Here is a 24,580-nt window from a genome sequence, read left to right on the forward strand (position 1 = left end):
AATCAGTTACTCAAATCTTATGAGTTTGTGAATTATTCTACCATACCTACTTTTAGGGAATAGAAGAAACAAACGTCAGGAGGAAGATGGATATAAATAAGGCTGGAGGAAGATTCAACAGTGTAGTGTCATGCACTATTCTCTGTTGTAGTGAAACAAGGCACAGAGTCCTGAACATGTATAAGAACGCCTAAACTAACCACCACCTCTCTCCAAAATGCTGAATCCAAACGCCTTAGAATTGTACAGACCGCCCCAGAAAGAACGGTCACAAGAAAAAGCGTAGAAGGATCAATGATCCTGAGACTTCTCTGTTAAACAAACCTTTCACCTCCTTGCCTGTCTTGCAATCATCACCCTGAGGATAACATAGGTTGGGAGACATGTAATCTCTACTCACTGGAAGACTAACAGGAGTGCACCGCTAAAGCAACATTTTTAGCACAGAGAATATAGGTCCCCATCCTTTAATCTTTTAATCACTGCAAGCTATTTCAACCAAGTCATTCTCTCAGCTCCCATATGGTTTAGATAAAAGTGACACAGATTAACTCACAACATTTCAAAACACCTGTAATCTCTTTAAGTATTTCATGTGGTATATTCCCTCTAAACATCTCAAATTCCTGGCGGAACCCAGTAGGTTACACTGTATCAAACTTGTTGAAGCCTTCTGTTCTGAAACTCTCTCCATTCCCTTAGTTCTAAACCCAGTGTTATGACATGTTACCTCCTCACCACCACCCCACAAGCTAATCAATTTCTCATACCCTCTCAGATCAGTGCAACTCAACCCCATAAAAACAGCAAGATCTTTCTAAAAGCGCTTTATGGGTGCTGCCTCATCTTCTTACTTAGTTATGACTAAATTGCCAGTGGTAAATACATATTACAGAAAATAGTGAAATTATTTAATAGGATGCTAGGGAGGCAGAAAGGATAATTCTGCAGTCTCAGAAATTCAATTTAAATATCGGTTTTGAGCAAATCTAGACAACAAATCTAGGCATTAAATCTCATGTGCTTTTGAAAAAATAATTTAGCAGGTTATAACTTACCTTCTCAATCACTTTATTCCCACCAAAACGAGTAACAAATTCTGCTGGAGAAGCTACAGTGAAATCTCGCTGTGAGTCTATTTTCTTTCGGTCTCGACCTTGCTTTACTAGGTGCAAACCAGACATGCTCGACCTGTAAAAATAGAGAAATCATGAAAGTCTACAGATAAGATTTCTTCACATCATCTATCTCCCCTGGAGACCTACTTTTCACTATCGGACTTATAAGAGCACTTCCAATTGCACCCTTGTGAAGACTGCATGGTGGCAGACAACATAGTTTTTATAGAGAAGAGAGAAAAGAAAATGATCTTTGCTTGTGGAAATTCAAGAAAAAAAATAAGTGTTCCTGAATAATAAAAGACAATATTAAGATTTACCAACAGATGCCATCATAAAGAGATAGGCAAAGAACAGACTAAAATGAGATGGTATAAATAACAGACTCAGAGTGACTGTTAAAACTTAAAAACACAACCCACAACAGTTAGCAAACCTGTTTCTGGATTATGATTCTGACACACAGATGACCTTCACCTCTGTATCTCTAACCTCCATTTTTCTTATGAGCTGTAACTCCACATTTTTAACTGCCTACTAAATGTTTTACTTGGATATGCCATAGACGTTTCAAAATCAACAACTCCAAAAACAATTTATTTACAAGGCATTTACAAGGCAATTTATTTATAAACCATATTTCATTGACCTTAAGATAACACTTTTTTTTTAGCTTTTTAAAATCTCTGAAATTGGTATGTATCTTACAGCTGATGGTGTGCTTTATTTAACTGGCAGAATTTTTTTTCTCAGTGGTACATTCAATAATCGTGCCTCTAACAATCAATGATGTTTTAGATTAGATAGTGGTGGAAACAGCACAGGCCTGCTTTAAATTCCAGATCTTCACCGAATAACTTAAACTTGCTAAGCTTCACTTTTCTCTTTGTAAATATGTATGGTATTCACTGTTCTAGGTTTTTAGCTATTGTCTCTCAGCTCCAAGCCCACCCTTTTATGCTCTGCTCTATGACAACAGGGCTTAACACCATGCAAACTTGTTTGATTCCGCCAATAGGAAGGCAGAAGGGTTTAAGAAAAAAAAAAAAAGAGAGAGAGAGAGAGAGAGAAAGGGATTTTCTTCTTATTTCCCAGCTATTATCAGCATTGCTCCACAGGAAAACAGAGTTAATTCCAGTCTCTAGCATCTTTCAGCATTCAGGAATAGCCGTGGTGCATGCCCTTAGAAGGACAAGGAGCAGTGGGTTGTGGCTCCTTGGCTGTCAGAGTACCAGCCCTGCCATGCTCACTCATCCTCTGGGCTACCCGGCCTGGGCCTATCAATCACCTGTCAGGCCAGGCCTCCTCCTCAGGGATCTGAGCAGCAGCTACTTAAAGCTTACCCCCAGAGGTCCAAGCACCAGCCCCTCTCCAAGCACCTTGGGCCCTCACCAAGCTTGTAGGTTCTGGGAATACTACCTCTTCCTGAGGCGTGGTAGCTGCTTCCTGCAGATATTAACCTTGGGTTACCTCAGCATGTCTTTTTTGTTCTTTTATTCTTCTAACACCCAAGTAACCAATTTTCACAATTGAATGTCTTTTGTTTATAATACCTAATGCAGTTTCTCTTTCCCTGACTGGACCTTGACTCAGCACTGACAGACCTTCTGAAAGGGTGTTTTGAGGACTGAATGAGATAATGGATATAGTAAATAAACTCCTTTATACACTATTTAACAGACAGCTGCTTTCTTCTATTTCTATTTTTCCTTCCTTTCTCCTACACTCTAACCTTGCACTCAAGTAATTTCTCTCTTCAAAATAAAAGAGTATGATTAAAACCTTCCCACAAAGAAACACCAGGTCCAGATGGTTTTATTTTTATTTTATTTATTTATTTACTTACTTATTTACTTATTTATTTATTTTTGGCTGCGTTGGGTCTTTGTTGCTATGTGCGGGCTTTCTCTAGTTGCGGCGAACGGGGTTTACTCTGTTGGGGTGCGCAGGCTTCTCATTGTGGTGGCTTCTCTTGTTGCGGAGCATGGGCTCTAGGCCTGTGGGCTTCAGTAGCTGTGGCTCGAAGGCTCTAGAGCGCAGGCTCAGTAGTTGTGGTGCACGGGCTTAGCTGCTCCGCGGCATGTGGGATCTTCCCAGACCAGGGCTCGAACTCGTGTCTCCTGCATTGGCAGGTGGATTCTTAATCACTGCGCCACCAGGGAAGCCCCAGATGGTTTTAAAAGACAAGTTCTACTGAACTTTCAAGAATCGTAGCCTACCAAACTTCCAGACAGTAGAAAAAGAAGTAAAACTCCCCAGTTAGAGTAATACCGATACCAGAACCAGACAAAGATGTTACATGAAAGGGAAGTCCAGGGCCGCTTTACTCATGACCACAGTTGCAAAATTCCTAAAGACGATATTCTAAATAGGTGTTGGGTCAAGGATAGGCAAAATATTAGTTAAAAAGTATGTTACTCCACAACCAACTTGAGTTTGTCCCAGGTAAGCAAGGATGGTTTAATTTTAGAAAATCCATAAATGTAAAACTGTTAGATTTCCTAGCAAGTGCAATAAAATAAAAAAATTAATAAGTACATTAGAGACCTGAGGACTGCCAAGGAGGAAGTTAAATTATATTTATTTGTGAATGATGTAATTTACATAGAAAACAAAAGATTCTGCAAATTATTAGAAATAATAGGAGGCCTTAGTCAAGTGTATAGATATATGATTAATATATAAGAAGCTCCCAAATATTATATATAGATTATAAAATTAAAAACAGATCATAAATGGCTTCCCTGGTGGCGCAGCAGTTGAGAGTCCGCCTGCCGTTGTAGGGGACACGGGTTCGTGCCCCGGTCCGGGAATATCCCGCATGCCACGGAGTGGCTAGGCCCATGAGCCATGGCCGATGAGCCTGCGTGTCCGGAGCCTGTGCTCCGCAACGGGAGAGGCCACAACAGTGAGAGGCCCGCGTACCGCAAAAAACAAAACAAAACAAAAAACAGATCATAAAGTTAAAAACTAAAATATACATACTTTTAAGACATACATATAGACACAAAAAAACTATGTAAACAGAGAAACAAAATAATGTGATGAACATGTGATCAAGGGAAATGACTACCTGGGTGGGGAAAGCAGGGAGAAGGTTTCTGGAGGAGAGACCATATGGTTAGAAAGATGTAGGTGATGGCCAAGGATCAACCTTTAAGTGGTGGGTTTTCAAATTCCTTTTTACACTATTTTTAAAATTACTAAATAAGTAACCAAATAAATAAATAATAGTGGGTTACATATGGACGAATGAGTGTGTCTTGAACCAAAAATTATGGTTATATAATTCTATACACTGAGATTAAACACACACACACACATATACTCCCTAGAGATCAACTTTCAGTTTCTTAGGGACAGAGAGACAGAGAAGATATAAACCTAGGATAAATAAGGAGATGCCCGAGTATAAGACAAAAAGGGAAGCAAAATCTTTATCGATAAAATTAAGGTGGGGAAGGGATTGTTCATACGTTTTAATCAATAGTTTAGAGATAACAAAGGAATGCCCTGAGGGTCACTTGTAATCAAAGAGGGGAGAAAAACAGAAATATACCTTACTTTTAATGATGGGATGAGGACTTCCCTGGTGGTACAGTGGTTAAGAATCCGCCTGCCAATGCAGGGGACACAGGTTCGATCCCTGGTCTGGGAAGATCCCACATGCTGCGGAGCAACTAAGCCTATGTGCCGCAACTACTGAGCCTGTGCTCTAGAGCCTGTGAGCCACAACTACTGAGCCTGCGTGCCACAACTACTGAAGCTCGCATGCCTAGAGCTCGTGCTCCACAATGAGAGAAGCCACCGCAATGAGAAGCCCGCGCACCGCAACAAAGAGTAGCCCCCTCTCACTGCAACTAGAGAAAGCCTGCGTGCAACAACAAAGACCCAATGCAGCCAAAAATAAATTTATTTTTAAAAAGATTTTAAAAAAATAGATGGGATCCTTCATATAGCCACGTTCAGAAGCTAGGCACCATGCTAAAAACAAGAGGATCAAGTGGAAAGATAGAAAAGATCTCAAAATCTTTACCTCTCACCTAGCTTTTCTCAGGAAGCTACCAGAGAATGTTGTCTTCCCAAAAGATGAAATAAACCAAGATAAAGGAAGACAAGGAATGCAAGAAATAGAGGATCCAACACAGAAGAGAAGGGAATTCTCTAGATGATTTTTCAAATTGGAGGACAGACTGCTCCAGGAGGGATATCTCCTTGAAAAAAATGGACAGATCACCTATTGTATTTAACCACAGAAAAACAAAACTGTGTATGTGTGTGTAATTAATATATATATGTGTATGTGTATTCTGTTTGTATATATGTTTGTTTTACATATATAAAATAATAAACCAAAGTTATATATATATTTATTATATTTATACATATATAAATCATTTTACTGTATATATATTAAAATATACAAAATATATAAGTATATATTATATATAAAACAATATATAATATGTATATTTAAAATATACCAGTTGGTTTTTACTTATTTGACTCTCAGTGGAAGATTTGCTTGGTTTACCCCCCAAAGGATGGAAGAGGTCAAGTAAAAAGGAAAAGGAAAGGATGACTGTTTTAAAGACACATTTTGCCAAATCAGTGTTTTTCATTTGTTTCTATATTTTCCAGGGTCTATTTAATTTTCAGGTAATTTTTATCAAAATAAAAACTCCAGTTTGCAAATACAAGCAAGCGACCCTTAATGACTGCCATCCAGCAAATCATTCAGGTCTTTTATGTCGACCCTCTGCTGGAGAGGCACAGACCTGTAAGAGTTCTGAAGAAGGCCTGACTCATTTCCTCTTCAGCGTGAGTTCTAACAGCAGGAAGAAGAAAGATTCGGGATAGGAGAGCTTGGCACTCTCAACACCTCCAGTCTGGCTGCCTACTGTCACACGCCGGGACGACGACAGCAGCCACCTTTCCTGGTCCAAGAGACAGAGTCTAAAAAAGTTTTCTGCAAAACTACCTTCAACAGGATGCTACCTACCACACAGAATTGATATTTTCCTTCAAAATAGATAAAGAGACTTCACTCTTGAAAAACCAGCCAAGAACAGTGAGCAACTTTGGCACAGACTAAGTGAGATTCCTTAACGAAAGACCAGCACACAGCAAGGTCTGTGCACGGGTGCTTGTTTTCAACGCAGCTACAATGTCACACATGGTCTCGGGTATCTTTGGTTCAAATTCTGAGTGTAAAATAAAGGTTTAGAAATCCAGGAGCAAATATGAGCGTTTTAATTCATTTCCTTAAAAAAAAAAAAGTTTCCTACAGACACAAGAAAATCATCAAATCAGATTGCCCATAAATTCCAGGGCTTAGCTGTCAATGTCTTATTGTTTTTTAAAGGTATATATTGCCCAGATACGGCACTCTAAAACTTACCTTCGAAGCATGTAATATCTCATCTCCTTATTTTCCTCCGCAGAACCCTCCATATCAAGATGGCAAAGGAATGGAGGCTTTTTCTTCAGATGTCGGCCTTGTAAACACAAGCCGGAGTTTGTCCTCCTGCTGCAGGTGCTTAAAACCCAGGAGGACAAGACATACTGTGCCTACTTCTTGGCCCTGCTTCAGTCAGAGTAGAGTATTCCTGATGGCCTCAAGCTACAGTCTTTTTGTGTACTTTGTCCCCAATTTCCATACTTCCCCTCCTGTTTGCATTTTCTCCCTACCCTGGGCCCACACACAGAATTAGTTGATTTCCCAAGGGGACTGAGAGGAAAGGGGGAGAAATATAAAAGCTTGTATAACTAGAAAGTAGATCTCAGCAGCTCTGCCTTAGCCGCAGCAAACGTGTTTCAACAACGGTCACTTTCTTCTGACAGTCACCAGAGAAAAGCTCCACGGCCCCTCCAGGCTGCCAGGAGCACATGACAGGGAGGGCCCAGGGCAAAAAGAAGACAAAGTTTACAAGCACAACTATGCCAAGAAAGTAATGGGGTCAGGAAATCCAGAGGGAGGAGAACAGCACAGCCTAAATAGGTAATTTCTGAGATCCAATCAAAACAAATAATACTGATTTTCAGACTCCAAGAGTGGGGAGAGCAGGTCAGGAGAGAAAGCAAGCCAGTCAAAAGGACGAAACATGCCACTACTGAGGAACTTTGAATAATGTGGGAGTCACAACTCTAATTCTCAGGCCAGAGTAGTGGTGTACACACACACACACACACACACACACACACACACACACACACACACACACACCCACACACCCACACACACACCTTTTTAAAAAACAACAAAAACTAAGATTTTATTCACTAAAATTTGAGAATAAGACTGGAGCTGGTACAAATGGGATAAGGAGAAGATGTGGATAAAACCCCTGAAAGGAAAAGGGGCCCAGAAAAATATTTTAGACACAGAGGTCTAATCCAGTTTAAGCAGGGAAGAAAAACCCTGCCTAAAAAACTACTGGGACACATCTATTGCTATGCAAGCAAATTTGCCACAAATGGACAAATCACTTAAATAAATAAATGGTGGCTGAATGTTATACACTAACATAGTCCTGTTTTAGCTTTTAATTAAGTAGATATTGCTCAGGATATTGCTCCCTTGTAATGGCAGAAAAGACTGCAACAGCTAGAATCTACAGAATCACAATTTCCTGAGATAAGCCATTAGGAAGGGTCTAATCCACCAGAGTCATATCTAACCTGATTCATGCACCACAGAAAAATTCTTTCTCACCAAAGTGTTGAATACAAATGGTTAATTCTTATCTAACGCCAACTATGCTGAGAACCTATTAACCTTCCAGGGAAACCCTCCAAAACAGAAGTACACAAATGACCTGGAACACAGATGAAAGATGAAAAATCAAATAGAAGATAAATGATTAAGACAAACCTTGATCTTAGGACATTCAGGTGACCCAAGGTGAAAAGACTCAATCAGGACACTCGCTCAATATGACCATTAGGCATAATAAAAAATGGAAGTCCTGGATTGGCTTCTGGCCTGTACCACTCTGCATCATTCCTTCCATACTATGCTAACGTCTGATAAAGTCAGTCAAGTTTGCTTCCTCCTTTAAAGAAGCTGATGCAGAGGAGTCCTCCTATCTTTATGTCTCTTCAGGATAACATGTCTCAAAAAACAGAGCACTGAAGCCTTTGTTCAGAACAATTACAGTGACCACAGATGTAGAAGCAGCTCAATTTTACACACATCTAACTGCCAGATGTAGGCAGTTCCCAAAAGAGAATCACTCTCTGCCTTTGTTATATAAGTTCAACATTCAAAAAGCAAAGCATCGCGTATAGAATAAAGCAGGCTATTTTTCACTTGATTATATCAGAAAATATACCAGAGTCACTCTCAGTAATCAAGTTTGTGCTTCCTTTTCACCAAAGTGATCTTTCTAAAACAACCAAACACTAACGCAGCACACCCAGATCCAAAACAAAGCTAGTGTTTCTAATCTTTTATGGATGCTGCTCCCAATCCTCCTGTAATATTAGAACAAAAGAAAGAAAAAGCCACATTCATTCCTCCAAATTCAAAGCATCCTCATTTTAATCTAACATGAAAAGAGAGTGTCCAAAGTAGACACGTACCTGGCACAAAATCCAACTAGAAGCCCACACTGATCCCAACATTGTAACATGCCAAGCACCAAGGATGACGTAGCAGTTTATCCGGCAGACTGTGATGCATTAGCTAGCCTGACTGCAAGGCAGTCTGAGTGACACTGCAGCACGCACTGTGAGAGACTGTTTTACACTGGGGCTTTTCCAAGCAAAGAAATCTTGAATCAAGGATGTACCTCTTTTGAAAATCAACTGACCATATATATAAATAGATTTAGCTGTGGACTCCTAACTGTGATTCACTGATCTATATGCTTATCCCCGTTAACAATGCCACACAGCCTTGATAACTGTGGCTTTACAGTCAGTTTTTGAAATCAGGTAGTGTAAGTCTTCCAACTTTGCTTTCCTTTTCCGTAATTGTTTTGTCTATTCTAGGTCCTTTAGGTTTCCATGTAAATTTTAGGATGAGTTTGGCAAATTCTAGAAAGAAAAAACAAATCCTCCTAGGATTTTGACATGGACTGTGAATTTAAAGATCAATTTAGGGAAAATCACCATTTTGACAATATTGAGTTTTCCAATTCCCAAACATGGACTGTCTCTCCATTTATAGGCATACCTCATAGATATTGCAGGTTTGGTTCCACAATTCACCACCACAATAAAGTGAATATTGCAATAAAGTAAGTCACATGAATTTTTTGGTTTCCCAATGCATGGAAAAGTTAGGTTTACTCTATACTATAGTCTACTAAGTGTTCAATAATAGCATTATGTCTACCAAAAAATGTACATACCTTAATTTTAAAAGATTTTATTGCTAAAAAATGCTAACCATCATCTGACAATGCAGGGTTGCCACAAACCTTCAATTTGTAAAATGCAATTATCTGTGAAGTGCAATAAAGCGAGTGCAATAAAACAAGGTATGCCTGTATTTAGACTTTAAGTTTCTTCAATTTCTCTCAGCAATGTAATATAATTTAATTTTATTTTTATTTTTTGGCTGCGTTGGGTCTTAGTTGCAGTGCACAGCCTTTTTGCTTCATTGCAGTGTGCAGGCTTCTCTCTAGTTGTGGCACGTGGGCTCTGTAGTTGCGGCGCCCAGGCTTAGTTGCCCGGTGGCATGTGGGATCTTAGTTCCCCGACCAGGGATCAAACCAGCATCTGCTGCATTACAAGACAGATTCTTAACCAGTGGACCACCAGGGAAGTCCCAGTAATATAATTTTTAATGTACAAGTCTTATACTATTTTTGTTGAATTTATTCCTAAGCATTTTATTATTTTCATTGCCATAGTGAATAAAATTTTTTTAATTTAATTTTTTGCTTGTTCATTGCTAGCTAGTATGCAGAAATACAACTAATTTTTGTATATGGATCCTATAGCCTGTGACCTTGCTAATCTCATTTTAAAATCCTTAACAACTTTATTGAGATATAATTCACATACCATATATTTCAGCCATTTAAAGTATATAATTCAATGGTTTTTATTATATTCACATGGTTGTGAACCATCATCACAATCAATTTTAGAACATTTTCCTTACCCCCAAAAGAAACCCTGTACTCAATAGCAGACACTCCCTATTTCCCCCAGTCCCCTCCCCAGTCCTAGGCAATGACTAATCTACTTTCTGTCTTTATAGATTTGCCTATTCCAGATATTTCATATAAATGGAATGATATCATATGTGGCTTCTTTCACTTAGCATAATGTTTTCAAAGTTGTAGCATGTATCCATACTTCATTTCTCTTTATGGCCAAATAATTTTCCACTGTATGGCCATACCACATTTTGTTTATCCATTTATCAGTTGATGGATACTGGGTTATTTCCACTTTATAGTTATTATGAATAATGTTGCTGTGGACATTCATGTACAAGTTTTTATGTGAACATATGCTTTCATTTCTTATGGGTATGTAACTAGGAATGGAATTGTTGGAACATATGGTAAATATTTAGTTTTATAAGAAATTTCCAAATTATTTTCCAGACTGGCTGTATCATTTACATTCCCACCAACTATGTACAAGTTTTCCAATTACTCCACATTCTTGCAAACATTTGGTGTTGTCACTAGTTTTTATTTTAGGCACTCTGACAGTTGTATAGTAATACTTACTGTCTTAATTTGCACTTCCCTAATAGCTAGTGATTTTAAACATCTCTTCACATCTTTATTTGCCATCTGTATATCCTCTTTGGTGACATTTGCTTCTTTTAAATTTCTCTCTCCTTACTGAGAATATTATTTATTGATACATTGTTGTCATACTTTTAAAAAATTCTTTAAACATGCTTTCTTTTGGTTCTTTGAATACATTTATGATACCTGATTTGAAGACTCTGTCTGCTAATCCAGCATCTAGACACTCAGAGACAGTCTATATTGACTTTTTTCCTAAATATGGGCTAACTTTCCTATTTCTTTTCACATCTCATTATTTTTTTGTTGAAAACTTAACATATTAAACAATTTATTGTATCAACTCTGGATTCTGATTTCTTTTACCCATGAAGATTGTTGTTGTTACTAATGCTTGCTTGTTTGTTTTTCTTTCTTGGCTTAATAATTTGCCTGGGCTAAATCTGTGAAATCTCTCTCCCCCAGAGAGTACAATCACTGATGCCTCAGCTCAATTTCTTCTTATCATGTGCTTTTATGTTTCAACCTCCTTCCTAAGGTGTTACCTCTATGTCTGCAAAACTTAAATGTCAGCCAGTGATTAGGCAGGGGTTATACCCAAACACCTGAGGCCAGTAAGGCTTTTGTGCTCCGTTCATGTGTCTGTGTGTAAGGCAGAGTACCACATTTGAAGTTCAGGACATTTTCAAGTATGTCCTGGCTTTAACTTTCTGCTGAGCCCTGTCATGTCCACTCTGTGCACGCACGCAGGCTCAACCAGCAATATGCTCACCCCAACCACAAACACACCTCAGGCTAGTAGAGCGGTTGGCCCACCTCTCTCATCCCCTGCCAGATGGTCACTTCTACTGACAATGTCACTGGGGAGCATGGGCATCATCCACTACCCAAAAGGAGTATGCTCCCTTCAACTGCAGCATCAAAAACTCCAGCCCTTATGGCATACCCACAGAGGCAAAACCTCCATGCCAACCAAGCTGAGGGAAGGGAATGGGAGAAGTCCTGACAAGAACACCACAGACTCCTACTGTTCTTATTGAATTTCAGCAGTTTTTCAAATATAAACTTCTCTCAGACTGTTGTATGCCTTATAGTTTATTTTAAGGCTGAAATGGTTTTGTCAAGCTTCGTAGTTGCTTTTTGGGATTAAGGATTTGTTCACCTCCTCACTAAGTTATAGCTGGAAGTCCTGCCTGTTTTATCTACTTTTTGAGATGTAATTTCATACAATAAAGTGCAAAGTCTTAATTATACACTCAATTAATTTTACATATGTACATATGCACATAATCAACCACTCCATTAAGATACCGATTATTTCCACAGTCTCAGAAGGCTCCAGTGTGCTTCCTTTCCAGTCAATATCTTCCCCAATGTAAACACTATTCTGAACTCTATCACCATCAATCAGTTTTGCCTGTTTTTGAACTTCATATGTATAGTGCCGTACTGTATGTATTTGATCAATATTATGTCCATGAAATTCATCCATGTTGTGGCATAGCAGTAGTTTGTTCATTTTCATTGCATGTAGCATTCCATTGTGTGACTACTACATGATTTATTTATTCTATTGGTGGACATTCTGTTTTTTTATGAATTTTGACTATACTTGAACTTGGTTTTTGGTGGACAAATGCACTCATTTCTTTTGGGTAAATAGCAAAGAAAGGACTTGCTTGTTGACAGAGTATATGTATGTTTATGGCCGTAAAAGATACTGCCCAAATACTTTTCTAAAGTGGTTGTGCCTACGTTTATTCCCGTTAGCTATGTATGGGACTTCCATGTGTCGTACACCCTTGCTAACACTTGACATTGCCAGTCTTTTAGTGTTGGCCTTTTTGGTTGGGATGGCAATTAATTCATAGTGATTTTTAATCTGCAAATCCCTGATGATCAATGATATTAAACAGCTTATTTTCATAAGCTTATTTGCCGTCCAGGCACCTTCTTTTGTGAAGTTCAAGTCTTTTCCTTATATTTCTATTGGGTTGAATGTCTTCAAAAGACATTGAAATATCTTTTTCTCATTGATTTATAGGATTCAGGATTCTGACAGTGAGATTAATTAATATTCCTCTTTCAGCAACTGAGAACAATTAGGCAAAAAACATCAAGGATACAGAAAAACAACACAATTGAAAAACTCAACTTAATTGACATGTATAGAATTTTATAACCAACAAATACAAAATACACATTCTTTGCAAGTGTTTATAAAACTTTACCAGAGAATTCCCTGGCAGTCCAGTGGTTAGGACTCCGCGTTTTCACTGCTGAGGGCTCAGGTTCGACCCCTGGTCAGAGAACTAAGATCCTGCAAGCCACACGGCGCAGCCAAAAAAATTCCAAAAAACGAAAACAAAACAAACCAATCAAAAAAAACTGTACCAAAGTAGACCATATGCTAAGCCATAAAGTATAAACAAATTTCAAAAATTTGAAATTACATAGAGTATATCCTCTGAATACAATGGATTAAACTAAAAATCAATGACAAAGATAAGAATATGAGTACAGATACAAGTAAGCTTGAAATTAAGTGTCTGGAGGAAGAATTTCTGGTCTGATAGTTTCTATTTTCTCCATGAAATATGAGGCAAAGTTATGAACTGAAAGTGTGTCTAGAGGAGGCAGGGACTAGCAGAAAGGGAGACTGCTGGTTTAAGGACAATGGAAAAGAATGAAACTGTTGTTGTGGAAAAAAATGGAAGGCCAAATTTCCAGAAGAGAACTACAAAATAGGAGAAAGAACAAGAATTTCACAGCACAGCCAGCATTTGAGAAGGACCTTAAAACGTGAGGACCCCAAAGTATGAAAGGAATTTCAACAGTCAGGAGAAGGGCATTCCAATAAGAAAACCTGAGAGAGCTTGGGGGAGGAGACAAAAGAGGGGTGGGGGGAGTAGTGGGAGGGGGAGGGGGAGGAGAGGGGTGGGAGAGGCAGCAAGTGAGCAGATCCTATAATGCCCTTAAGTAATTATTGTATTTTCTTCCTTGCCATCAACTTCTTAAGAGGTGAACTGTTGAAATTCCTGTTCTTTCACCATTTGTTCATTACTTTATCTCTTGCCATCTACTTAAAGCTGTTCACCTCAGGCTTCTCTGACCCTTAACTCCAGGGCTTTTTCTCCATCTTTCATCTCTATTCACCACTTCATGTCACATCTTCTACCTTTAAATCATCTTTCCTCTGGTTTTCTTGGTTCTCCTTCTACCTCACCGATCATTTCCTGTCTCCTTTTTCCCCCTCCTTCCATCTGAAGGTAGACATTTCCTTAAGATACATTTCCCTCCTACCTATATACTCTTCCTCACAGTGATCAAATCTACTTGCACAACTTTAATTTCAATGCAACAAACATTTATTAAGCATATACTATATGCCAGGCATTGCTCTAAACTCTGAAAAAGTGATTCTCAGCTCAGGTTTCAGATCAGACTCACCTGGAGAGTAGCAGAATAACCAGAGACTGTAATTTAATCAGTCTGAGACAGGGCTCAGGAATAAAGCTCTGCAGATGATTCTGTTGTACAGCCAAACCTAAATACTGTTTCCCATCTTTTTTTAAAAAAAATAATAAATTTATTTATTTTTGGCTGCATTGGGTCTTCGTTGCTGTGCGCGGGCTTTCTCTAGTTGAGGCGAGCGAGGGCTACTCTTCACTGTGGTGCATGGGCTTCTCTTGTTGCGGAGCATGGGCTCCAGGTGCATGGGCTTCAGTAGTTGTGGCACACGGGCTTAGTTGCTCCATGGCATGTGGGATCTTCCCAGACCAGGGCTCGAACCTATGTCGCCTGCATTGGCAGGCGGATTCTTAACCACTGTGCCACCAGGGAAGTCCCCATGTTTTCCATCTTGTATATGTCTTAGTGTTAGTGACTGAAACCACCCACCCTGGCCAGGCAAGATAGTAGCCACTTGCAACAGGAGGTCCTGGTAAGGAACGCAGAACTAACAAGCTACCAGCAACTGGAAGAATTTGGGAAAGGTCAAAAGGAGAGAGGAGACGCCAGTCCGTATGTCCTACCAACCTCCCAGAATCCTTCCCGCTGGAATCCATCTTGGCTGAGTGATGCCCACACCACCAGGAAGGACCCTGAGTCAGAGTGATTGGCCAGAGACCACTGGAAACTAATCCAATTACCATAAAACCCGAGACTGCAAGCCACGTGGCAGAGCAGATCTCCTGGGTTCCCTTACCCTACTGCTCTCCGCCTGGGCACTCCTTCCCAATAAAGTCTCTTGCTTTGTCAGCACATGTGTCTCCTCGGACAATTCACTTCCAAGTGTTAAACAGGAGCCCACTCTCGGGCCCTGGCAGGGGTCCTTCTTCCTGCAACATTAGTATGACATACAAGACCCTTAACCATCTGAACTTTATCTCACCAGCCTCTTCTTCCACTGCTCTAACTACCCTGTCCCCCCTACATTCCAGTGATACTCCATGTCTTACAACTGCCTGAACATGCTGGATGTTTCCAGTCTGGCACCTTTACACATGTTGTCAACCTCACCATCTCTACCCTTCCTACTAAACACACACCTATCTCTGTTAGCTTGTCTTGTCTGTTTTCTGTTCATCCTTCAAAACCCAGTTCAAACATCTCTGAGACATTAGTGGGCCCCTTACAGATCTCATTAAGCCCATCATAATGATTACAGCTGTTGTGAGTATTAGAAATAACATTAGCGGACTTCCCTGGTGGTGCAGTGGTTAAGAATCCACCTGCCAATGCAGGGGAACGGGTTCAAGCCCTGGTCCAGGAAGATCCCACGTGCCGCGGAGCAACAAAGCCTGTGCTGCACAACTACTGAGCTTGTGCTCTAGAGCCCGCGAGCCACAACTACTGAAGCCGCGTGCCTACAGACCGTGCTCTGAAACAAGAGAAGCCACCACAATAAGAAGCCTACACACCGCAACGAAGAGTAGCCCCCGCTCACCGCAGCTAGAGAAAGCCCTCATGCAGCAACGAACACCCAACACAGCCAAAAATAAATAAATAAATTTTTAAAATAATTTAAAAAAAAAAAAGAAAGAAAGAACATGAGGACCCTGGCACAGTGTTTGGCTAGACACTAAAATATCCTATGGATAATGGGGACCCACTGAATAGTGCTGTGAGATGATCAGTTTACCTTAGAGAGATGACAATGGCCATGTGGTGCTTATACTGTAGGGGGAAAGAGACTGGAGAAGCGCTAAAATACTATTGCCATAATCCAAATAAGAAATAAGAACAAGAGCAATGGCAGTAACAATGGAAAGAAGGGGACAAATTCAAGAATTACTGGGGGATAGGATCAACAAGAATACGTAGGGCTTCCCTGGTGGCGCAGAGGTTAAAAATCCTCCTGCCAATGCAGGGGACACGGGTTTGAGCCCTGGTCCAGGAAGATCCTACATGCCGCGGAGCAACTAAGCCCGAGCACCACAACTACTGAGCCTGTGCTCTAGAGCCCACGAGCCACAACTACTGAGCCCACACGCCACAACCACTGAAGCCTGAGTGCCTAGAGCCTGTGCTCCGCAACAAGAGAAGCCACTGCAAATGAGAAGCCCGTGGACCGCAACGAAGAGGAGCCCCTGCTCACCGCAACTAGAGAAAGCCCGTGCGCAGCAACAAAGAACCAACGCAGCCAAGAATGAATGAATAAATAAATAAATAAAAACAAAAAACAAGCCTATTCAAGCACCTAAGAGGGAAGGATCAGAAAAGAGAATTGGGAGATTATGTTCGTAGAACATAAGGAGTAGTTTCAACAGTTTTCTAAGAGTAGCTTAGAAGTAGCTTAGAGTTTTCTAAGAGTAGCTACAAGAAATGGTAAATGCAGAAACCCAACTGCGCTAGATTAAGAAGTGAATGGGACTACCAGTTGAAAGTGTGAGCATTTGTTTATTACTGTTCCCTACCAAAATCACAAAAATGACAATAAAATAGTAAAAGAGGTATAAAGATATAAGGACAAAGAGAATGGAAGAGACCCCCCCAACAGATTATAGATGTCAAAAAATTTTTTGGAAAATAAAAAGTAGATCATCAAGGAGTAATAAACTGCCTCAGAAACCAAAGAGCCCATAGTAGGGAACGCCACTTAGAAACAAGCATAACCCTACTTTAGCACTCTGAAAAAGTCACGTTTATGAAAGATTTTTAAGGACATGAGAAAATATTGTTATGTGGGGGGAAAAAGCAGGAAACAGAGCTGTGTATTCATTACAACATCACCTATGTATATACTTTTTGATGAAATTTATCCTTAAGGGGTAAAAAACACTGAAAGGAAACATATCAAATATTAACAGCAGTTATTGCTGGATGGTCATATCTTGGATTGTTTTTTATTTCTTTCTTTATACTTTTTGGATTTCCAAATTTTCTCTAATAAGCGTACATCTCATAATTAAAAAAAAATCAAGTAGTAAAAGCAAACTTCACTTTTAAATTCATATTAACAGGAAAAACAGAGGGGGAAAATGTATGCATTACACTAGAAGTACTAAAAGGAATAAACACTTTCAAGCAACTGTCCTGAACATTAGAACATTTGTAATTTCATGCCTCCAATTAACTACGTTTGTAGAATAAACTCTGGAGACTATAATACACACACAGACAGAGACAGCTCCTGTTTTCTGAATGGAAAGAAGGAATGAGTGGGAGATAGAGACAGGAAACTATTGCCCTCAGCAAAAAAGTACCACGTTGCAGATCTCATAATGACCTTCTCTGTCTACTCCACTTCTGAGGTACCATGGCAACTGGGAACCTCAGAATATCAAGGAAGAAGTATTGAGAGTAAAGAGTTTGGAGAGCTGCTGGGGGAAGGGGGGAAGCTCAGGGAAGCTAAATGGGAAATCCTAAGAAAGCCAAACATAAGAACACTCTCACAGGCCCATCTGCAAGCAAAGCCATAATATAAACTCAAAACTAGAGCCAGTTTCCTTATTCCCCATGTTACAGCTCGAGAGAGAAGAGCCAAAAGATAGGAAGGGGAAATGAAGTTTCCTGCCCTCTCAATAATGGTTATTCTCAACGTATAAATTATAACGTTGACAGTAAATGTTTGCTGTAATCAAAAGCCTTTCAGGGCTTCCCTGGTGGCACAGTGGTTGAAAGTCCGCCTGCCGATGCAGGGGACACGGGTTCGTGCCCCGGTCCGGGAAGATCCCACATGCCGCGGAGCGGCTGGGCCCGTGAGCCATGGCCGCTGAGCCTGCGCGTCCGGAGCCTGGGCTCCGCAACGGGAGAGGCCACAACAGTGAGAGGCCCGCCTACCGCAAAAAAAAAAAAAAAAAAAAAGCCTTTCAGATCTAAATTCCCAAAAGCCCTAATATGAAAATTTACCTCACAAATGGACTCCTCCATAATAAATAATATATTATACCAGTATGGCACATTTTACTTTTCCAAGGGCTTTTGCAGCTATTTATTTTCACCTCCATCACTAGATTTAAATGAAATCACTTCAGACTCAGGAGTTTAAAAGTGAGAGACTAAAAAATAAAGAGAATTCTTGTTTCTTTCCAGGTCAAACACAAATATATACAGCTAAAACTAGAAAGCTCTTGTTCTTCATAGCTTTCGGTCAAATCATACAATATTTGATAATGGTCACTTTCATTATGATTGTAAAATCCACTAAAATATCATCATTAGTGCAACACCAAATTGTTGTGCTACACATGCTATAACAATAAAAAGTGTGGAATGGTAAATTATCCTTTATTTTTCCTTCCATTTATCTCTATACCACCAAACTATCACTAGTAGCCATATACTTTCATGATTTGCTACCTTCCTTTTCAACGAGTCACTGTCACCAAAAAAAAAAGAGGGTACCGATAGATTAAGAAATTTAAGGGATATAATATACAACGTATGGTCCTGGATTTGATACCAGATTGGATGAAACAGGATTTTAGAGTCAACTGGAGAAACTTGAATATGGTATACATATTAGATGAGATGAAAATTTATTGAAATATAAAAGTGGAAATTTTTGACAAAAAAGAGACTGTAAAACAATGTATACAGGATGATCTCATCTCAGTAGCAAGAAATGCATATGCACCTATGCACAGAAAAGGATCCAGAAGACTATACAATAGGGTATTAGCAGGAGTTATCTCTGGGTGGTGGATATACAAGGCTTTATGTTTGCTTTCTAGTATTTTGTTTTTAATTTTCCTTACTGCTTCTTTAATAAAGCATTATGTAAAAATATATTTTCAGGGACTTCCCTGGCAGTCCAGTGGTTAAGACTTTGCCTTCCAATGCAGGGGGTACAGGTTCAATCCCTGGTCCAGGAGCTAAGAGCCCAAATGCCTCACAGCCAAAAAACCAAAACACAAAACAGAAGCAATACTGTAACAAATTCAATAAAGACTTTAAAAAAAAAGGTCCACATCAAAAAAAATAAAATTCTAAAAATATATATATATATATTTTCTAACTTCTGTCCCTTTTAAATAAGGCTGACGTTTAATTAGAGAAAAATTGCTCAAAGAGGACACAACCAGGGTTCTTGTTTTAGTGTAGTGGCTGACAGTATGTGCTCTGACTGGGTAATTCCCCATCCATAAATTATGGGTAATAAGAGTATATTACTTACCTTGTGGGTTTGCTGCAGTGGAGATTAAGTGTGACACTCCACATAAAGCACAGCAGAGAGTTTGGCATATAGTAAAGCACTTGATAATGTTACCAATCATTACTATTATTTTTCTGATTAGTCACTGAGAAAACAGGACTGCTAATTCATACAGACAATGTGAAAAATAGGATAGGATGTAGCAGGAATAGGTCAGCTCTCTCTCTTACTATTCTTGTTCGCTATAACTTCCCTCTTGACCCAGTCAATGGGAATGGAAGCTGAGAACCACTCCCAGATTCTCTCAGATTCTAACTAAGGTTAGAATCACCTTATTTCTTATGGATGAAGCTCGGTACAGCTCTCTATGAAAATTTTTCTTTTTTCTTTTTTTTTTTTGCGGTACGCGGGCCTCTCACTCTTGTGGCCTCTCCCGTTGCGGAGCACAGGCTCCGGACGCGCAGGCTCAGCGGCCATGGCTCACAGGCCCAGCCGCTCCACGGCATGTGGGATCCTCCCGGACCAGGGCACGAACCAGTGTCTCCTGCATCGGCAGGCGGACTCTCAGCCACTGTGCCAGCAGGGAAGCCCCTATATGAAATTTTTAATATGACCATGAAGTACGGTATCTAGGAGCTGATCCCAAATTCGGTATATTACCTGTCTGCATTCCATGACTGGCGTCACTGGAGAAACTTTAAAGATTATTTCTAATTAGAAAATGGCATCAAAAGTCTCTAGTTATGGGCTTCCCTGGTGGCGCAGTTGTTGAGAGTCCGCCTGCCGATGCCGGGGACACGGGTTCGTGCCCCAGTCCGGGAAGATCCCACGTGCCGCGGACTGGCTGGGCCCGTGAGCCATAGCCGCTGAGCCTGAGCGTCTGGAGCCCGTGCTCTGCAACGGGAGAGGCCACAACAGTGAGAGGCCCGCGTATCGCAAAAAAAACCCAAAAAACAAAAAACAAAACTCTCTAGTTAGATTCTTCTGTAGAGTCAAACACGTTATAGACAATCTCATATGTGAACTCTAAATTTTCTAAAATATTAGTAAAGTACTTTTTTTTTCTAGACCATAAAGGAGATAGGAATATAACTCACCTTCAAGGTGCCCTTCCTGAGTGAACTGAATGACTTTCTCCTTCCACAGCAGCAACTACTGTCTTAAACCCCAGCTACAGGACATCTTAGGCTTGAGATATATATATATATATATATATATATATATATACACATATATATATATATTTATACACACACACACACACACACACACACACACAACAGCATTTACAGATTGTTCTCAAATAAAGTCATTAACCAAACATGCTTGCTAAACATAAAATGTTGGCCCTTTGATATTTTGAGTATACATTTTTAAGAACTTTAAGAGAAAACTGAGATGGAGTTTCAAACACATGAATTATAGTATAAAAAAGATTTAAAGAAATCACAGTACCTTAGAGGTAAAAGATCCAACTGTGAGGCTAACCTGTCTCCAACTGGACTTCAACCAGAAAATCAGCATGCTAGTTGACAAAACTGATTACTATCTTTGTTTGTTTGATAGTGTGATACTGTGGGGTAATCTGGATTTGCACAGCATTGTAAGTATGCAGAACAATCTGACCTCAAGTGGCATCCCACAAGGAGCAGAGAAAATGTCAGCATCCATACAACTAGATGGCTCTATTATATGCCACCAAATCATACATTAGGTATCAAAATTGAGATGCTTACATTCAGTCTTTAATGGTTTTTCTCCTCAAATGTTCAATTAAATATTAATAATGAACTTCGCCCTCCAACCTTGGCAGCTGCAGCCTGACCCCGAGTGACCTGCCTCAGCCCCTTACCCCCAGGAGACCACGAGATCACCTTTACCCGAGGTCTACCGACAGAACTGCCCGAGGCCAATGTACCTTGGCAAAGCTGCCAGAGATATTTTCAACAAAGGATTTGGTTTTGGGCTGGTGAAACTAGATGTGAAAACAAAGTCATGCAGTGGGGTGGAATTCTCAACATCTGGTTAATCTAACACAGGCACTGGTAAAGTTACTGGGACCTTGGAGACCAAATAGAAATGGTGTGAGTATGGTCTGACTTTCACAGAAAAGTGGAACACTGATAACACTCTGGGAACAGGAATCGCTATTGAAGACCAGATTTGTCAAGGTTTGAAACTGACATCCGATACCACCTTTTCACCAAACACGGGAAAGAAAAGAGGTAAAATCAAGTCTTCTTACAAGAGGGAGTGTATAAACCTTGGTTGTGATGTTGGCTTTGATTTTGCTGGACCTGCAATCCACAGTTCAGCGGTCTTTGGTTATGAGGGCTGGCTTGCTGGGCACCAGATGACCTTTGACAGTGCCAAATCAAAGCTGACAAGGAATAATTTTGCAGTGGGCTACAGGACTGGGGACTTCCAGCTACACACTAACATCAATGATGGGACAGAATTTGGAGGGTCAATTTATCAGAAAGTATGTGAAGATGTTGACACTTCAGTAAACCCTGCTTGGAACCAACTGCAGTAGCTTTGGCACTGCAGGAACCAACTGCACTAGCTTTGGCATTGCAGCTAAATATCAGTTGGATCCCACTGCTTCCATTTCTGCAAAAGTCAACAACTCTAGTTTAATTGGAGTGTGTGCTACACTCAGACTCTGAGGCCTGGTGTGAAGCTTACACTGTCTGCTCTGGTAGATGGGAAGAGCATTAATGCTGGAGGCCACAAGCTTGGGCTTGCCCTGGAGTTGGAGGCTTAATCCAGCTGAACGAAACCTCTGGGAATGGATATCAGAAGATTTGGCCTTATATATTTCCAGTGTGACCAGCCGGCTTTCCCTGCCCCCCAGAAGGTGATCAAAACAAAGGATGATCTAAACAAGAGCTGCATTTTAAATATTTAGAGAGTTACTTGTTAGCTGGTTTCTAGTTGAATTGGTTATCTATCTAGTTACCAATGCTGCAGTCGTGCAGTCACTTACACATTATTTAAATGTATTTAACTGTTAAATGCGCTACCCACCAATAATGAAATAAACCTTTATGAAAACTGAAAAAAAAAATAATAGTAAGGTTCAGAAACGTATCAACCTAGCTGATATACAGGTCACAAACCCTAGCCGATCATCTCTAAAAATAAAAAGCCAGGGCTTCCCTGGTGGCGCAGTGGTTGAGAGTCCGCCTGCCGATGCAGGGCACACGGGTTCATGCCCCGGTCCGGGAAGATCCCACATGCCGCGGAGCGGCTGGGCCCGTGAGCCATGGCCGCTGAGCCTGCGCGTCCGGAGCCTGTGCTCCGCAATGGGAGAGGCCACAACAGTGAGAGGCCCGCGTACCGCAAAAAAAAAAAAAAAAAGCCAAAGCACAGTCATCTACAATGATGCCTATATATTCCCACCAAGCTACAACTACTTTCTTAGGGTATTATTTTCAAATGTCTGGGTCATAAAGCTTAGAGAGTGATTAATCCAATCTTACCCTGGCACTCTAGAGAACATGTGATGCAAGTCATCTCCAATTCTGGAAAAGTCTGTTTTCTTTTTCTGCCTATTCATCCATCACACCCACTTGACTTCTCATTTAGCACTTAAAACAAAGCCCCAACTTGAGACAGGGGCCCACTCTCATCCTATACTATGGCAATTACTTCACTTGGTTTTAGATGATCTCCAGTTAGCATCTTTTAAGAATGTACCTGCCTTTTTAATCTGTATCACCTGTGAAGGATTAAGACCATTCATTCTGGGAGCTAATCCTAAACTCAGCCAGTCTCTATTTAATTTGGGTTCAAAGGGCGAAAAGGAGTATCTGAATCAATATCATCATTTTCACAGATGAGGAATATGAGTCCAAAGAGGTAACATGAATTGTCTGTGGTCACCTACTTAATTGGTGGCAAATGTCAGAAGAGTCCTTTCTAATATATAAAATGAATCTGGAACAATTTAAATTACCCCCCAAGGACATCGTATCCACAAGTGACTTAATAAATGAATCAATGGGGACTTCCCTGGTGGTGCAGTGGTTAAGAATTCACCTGCCATAGGGAGGCTAGGAGGGAGGGAGACGCAAGAGGGAAGAGATATGGGAACATATGTATATGTATAACTGATTCACTTTGTTATAAAGCAGAAACTAACACACCATTGTAAAGCAATTATACCCCAATAAAGATGTTAAAAAAAAAAAAGAATCCACCTGCCAATGCAGGGGACACGGGTTCGATCCCAGGTCTGGGAAGATCCCACATGCTGCAGAGCAACAAAGCCCGTGCACCACAACTACTGAGCCTACGCTCTAGAGCCTGCGAGCCACAACTACTGAGTCCATGCGCCGCAACTACTGAAGCTCGCACGCTCTAGGGCTGGCGTGCCGCAACTACTGAGCCCATGTGCTGCAACTAACTGAAGCCCGGGGGCCTAGAGCCCGTGCTCCACAAAAAGAGAAGCCAACACAATGAGAAGCCCACGCGCCACAACAAAGAGTAGCTCCTGCTCGCCACAACTAGAGTAAGCCCGTGTGTAGCAACGAAGACCCAATGCAGCCAAAAAAAAAAAAAAAGTGATGGAAGTTTAAAAAAAAAGAAATGAATCAATGGAGAACCTTTGTTCTATTTTGGAACATTAGCTATCTGAGAAGCAAGTAGAAACTGGCACTCTCTCCTTCCCAGGCTGCTGATCACACTTCAATCCGTGGTTCCTCCACAAGCTACAGGCATGAGTTTTGCAACAGAAGGGCATGCAAAGAAATTCTCAAGTGCTCATACCACTGACCCCATAGACTTTGCAGTAAGAGCCATCAACTTTGGGAATGATTTGGCAACTATAAACTGCCTTGTAATATCATCAGCTGAATTTCTTATAATGGTATTTATCTCACAATTGCCAAACTCACAATTTCATAATCCAATGAATGGATATTCTGCTTCACTTGGCCTCAAATTGGACAAATTTCTCAAGTGCTGTGTGGCTTTAAGGATTTAGATTTCACCCAGTCTTTCTCAACAGGGGCACCATGACATTGTGAGAACAATTCTCCGTTGTGTGTGATTATCCAGTACATTGCAGAAGGTTTAGAATCTTTGGTCCTTGGCCTCAATGCAAGTAATCCCACCAGTCACAACCCCCACTCATTTAC

General features: G+C 40.4%; 1 protein-coding gene and 1 pseudogene across 13 annotated transcripts in view; one reads left to right on the forward strand and one right to left on the reverse strand.

Moving 5' to 3' along the window:
• Positions 1-24,580, reverse strand: part of ACACA (acetyl-CoA carboxylase alpha) — a 277,855-nt gene that overhangs the window by 226,694 nt on the left and 26,581 nt on the right. For all 13 annotated transcript variants that reach the window (XM_073797821.1, XM_073797819.1, XM_073797818.1 and 10 more), the window contains one exon: positions 1,059-1,191. In XM_073797821.1, the coding sequence (XP_073653922.1) occupies positions 1,059-1,191 (133 nt within the window). The remainder of the gene's footprint in view (positions 1-1,058; positions 1,192-24,580) is intronic.
• On the forward strand, positions 21,349-22,204 carry LOC101322403 (non-selective voltage-gated ion channel VDAC2 pseudogene; annotated as a pseudogene).

The sequence above is a fragment of the Tursiops truncatus genome, chromosome 20 (genome assembly GCF_011762595.2).
Source record: "Tursiops truncatus isolate mTurTru1 chromosome 20, mTurTru1.mat.Y, whole genome shotgun sequence".
NCBI lineage: Eukaryota > Metazoa > Chordata > Mammalia > Artiodactyla > Delphinidae > Tursiops > Tursiops truncatus.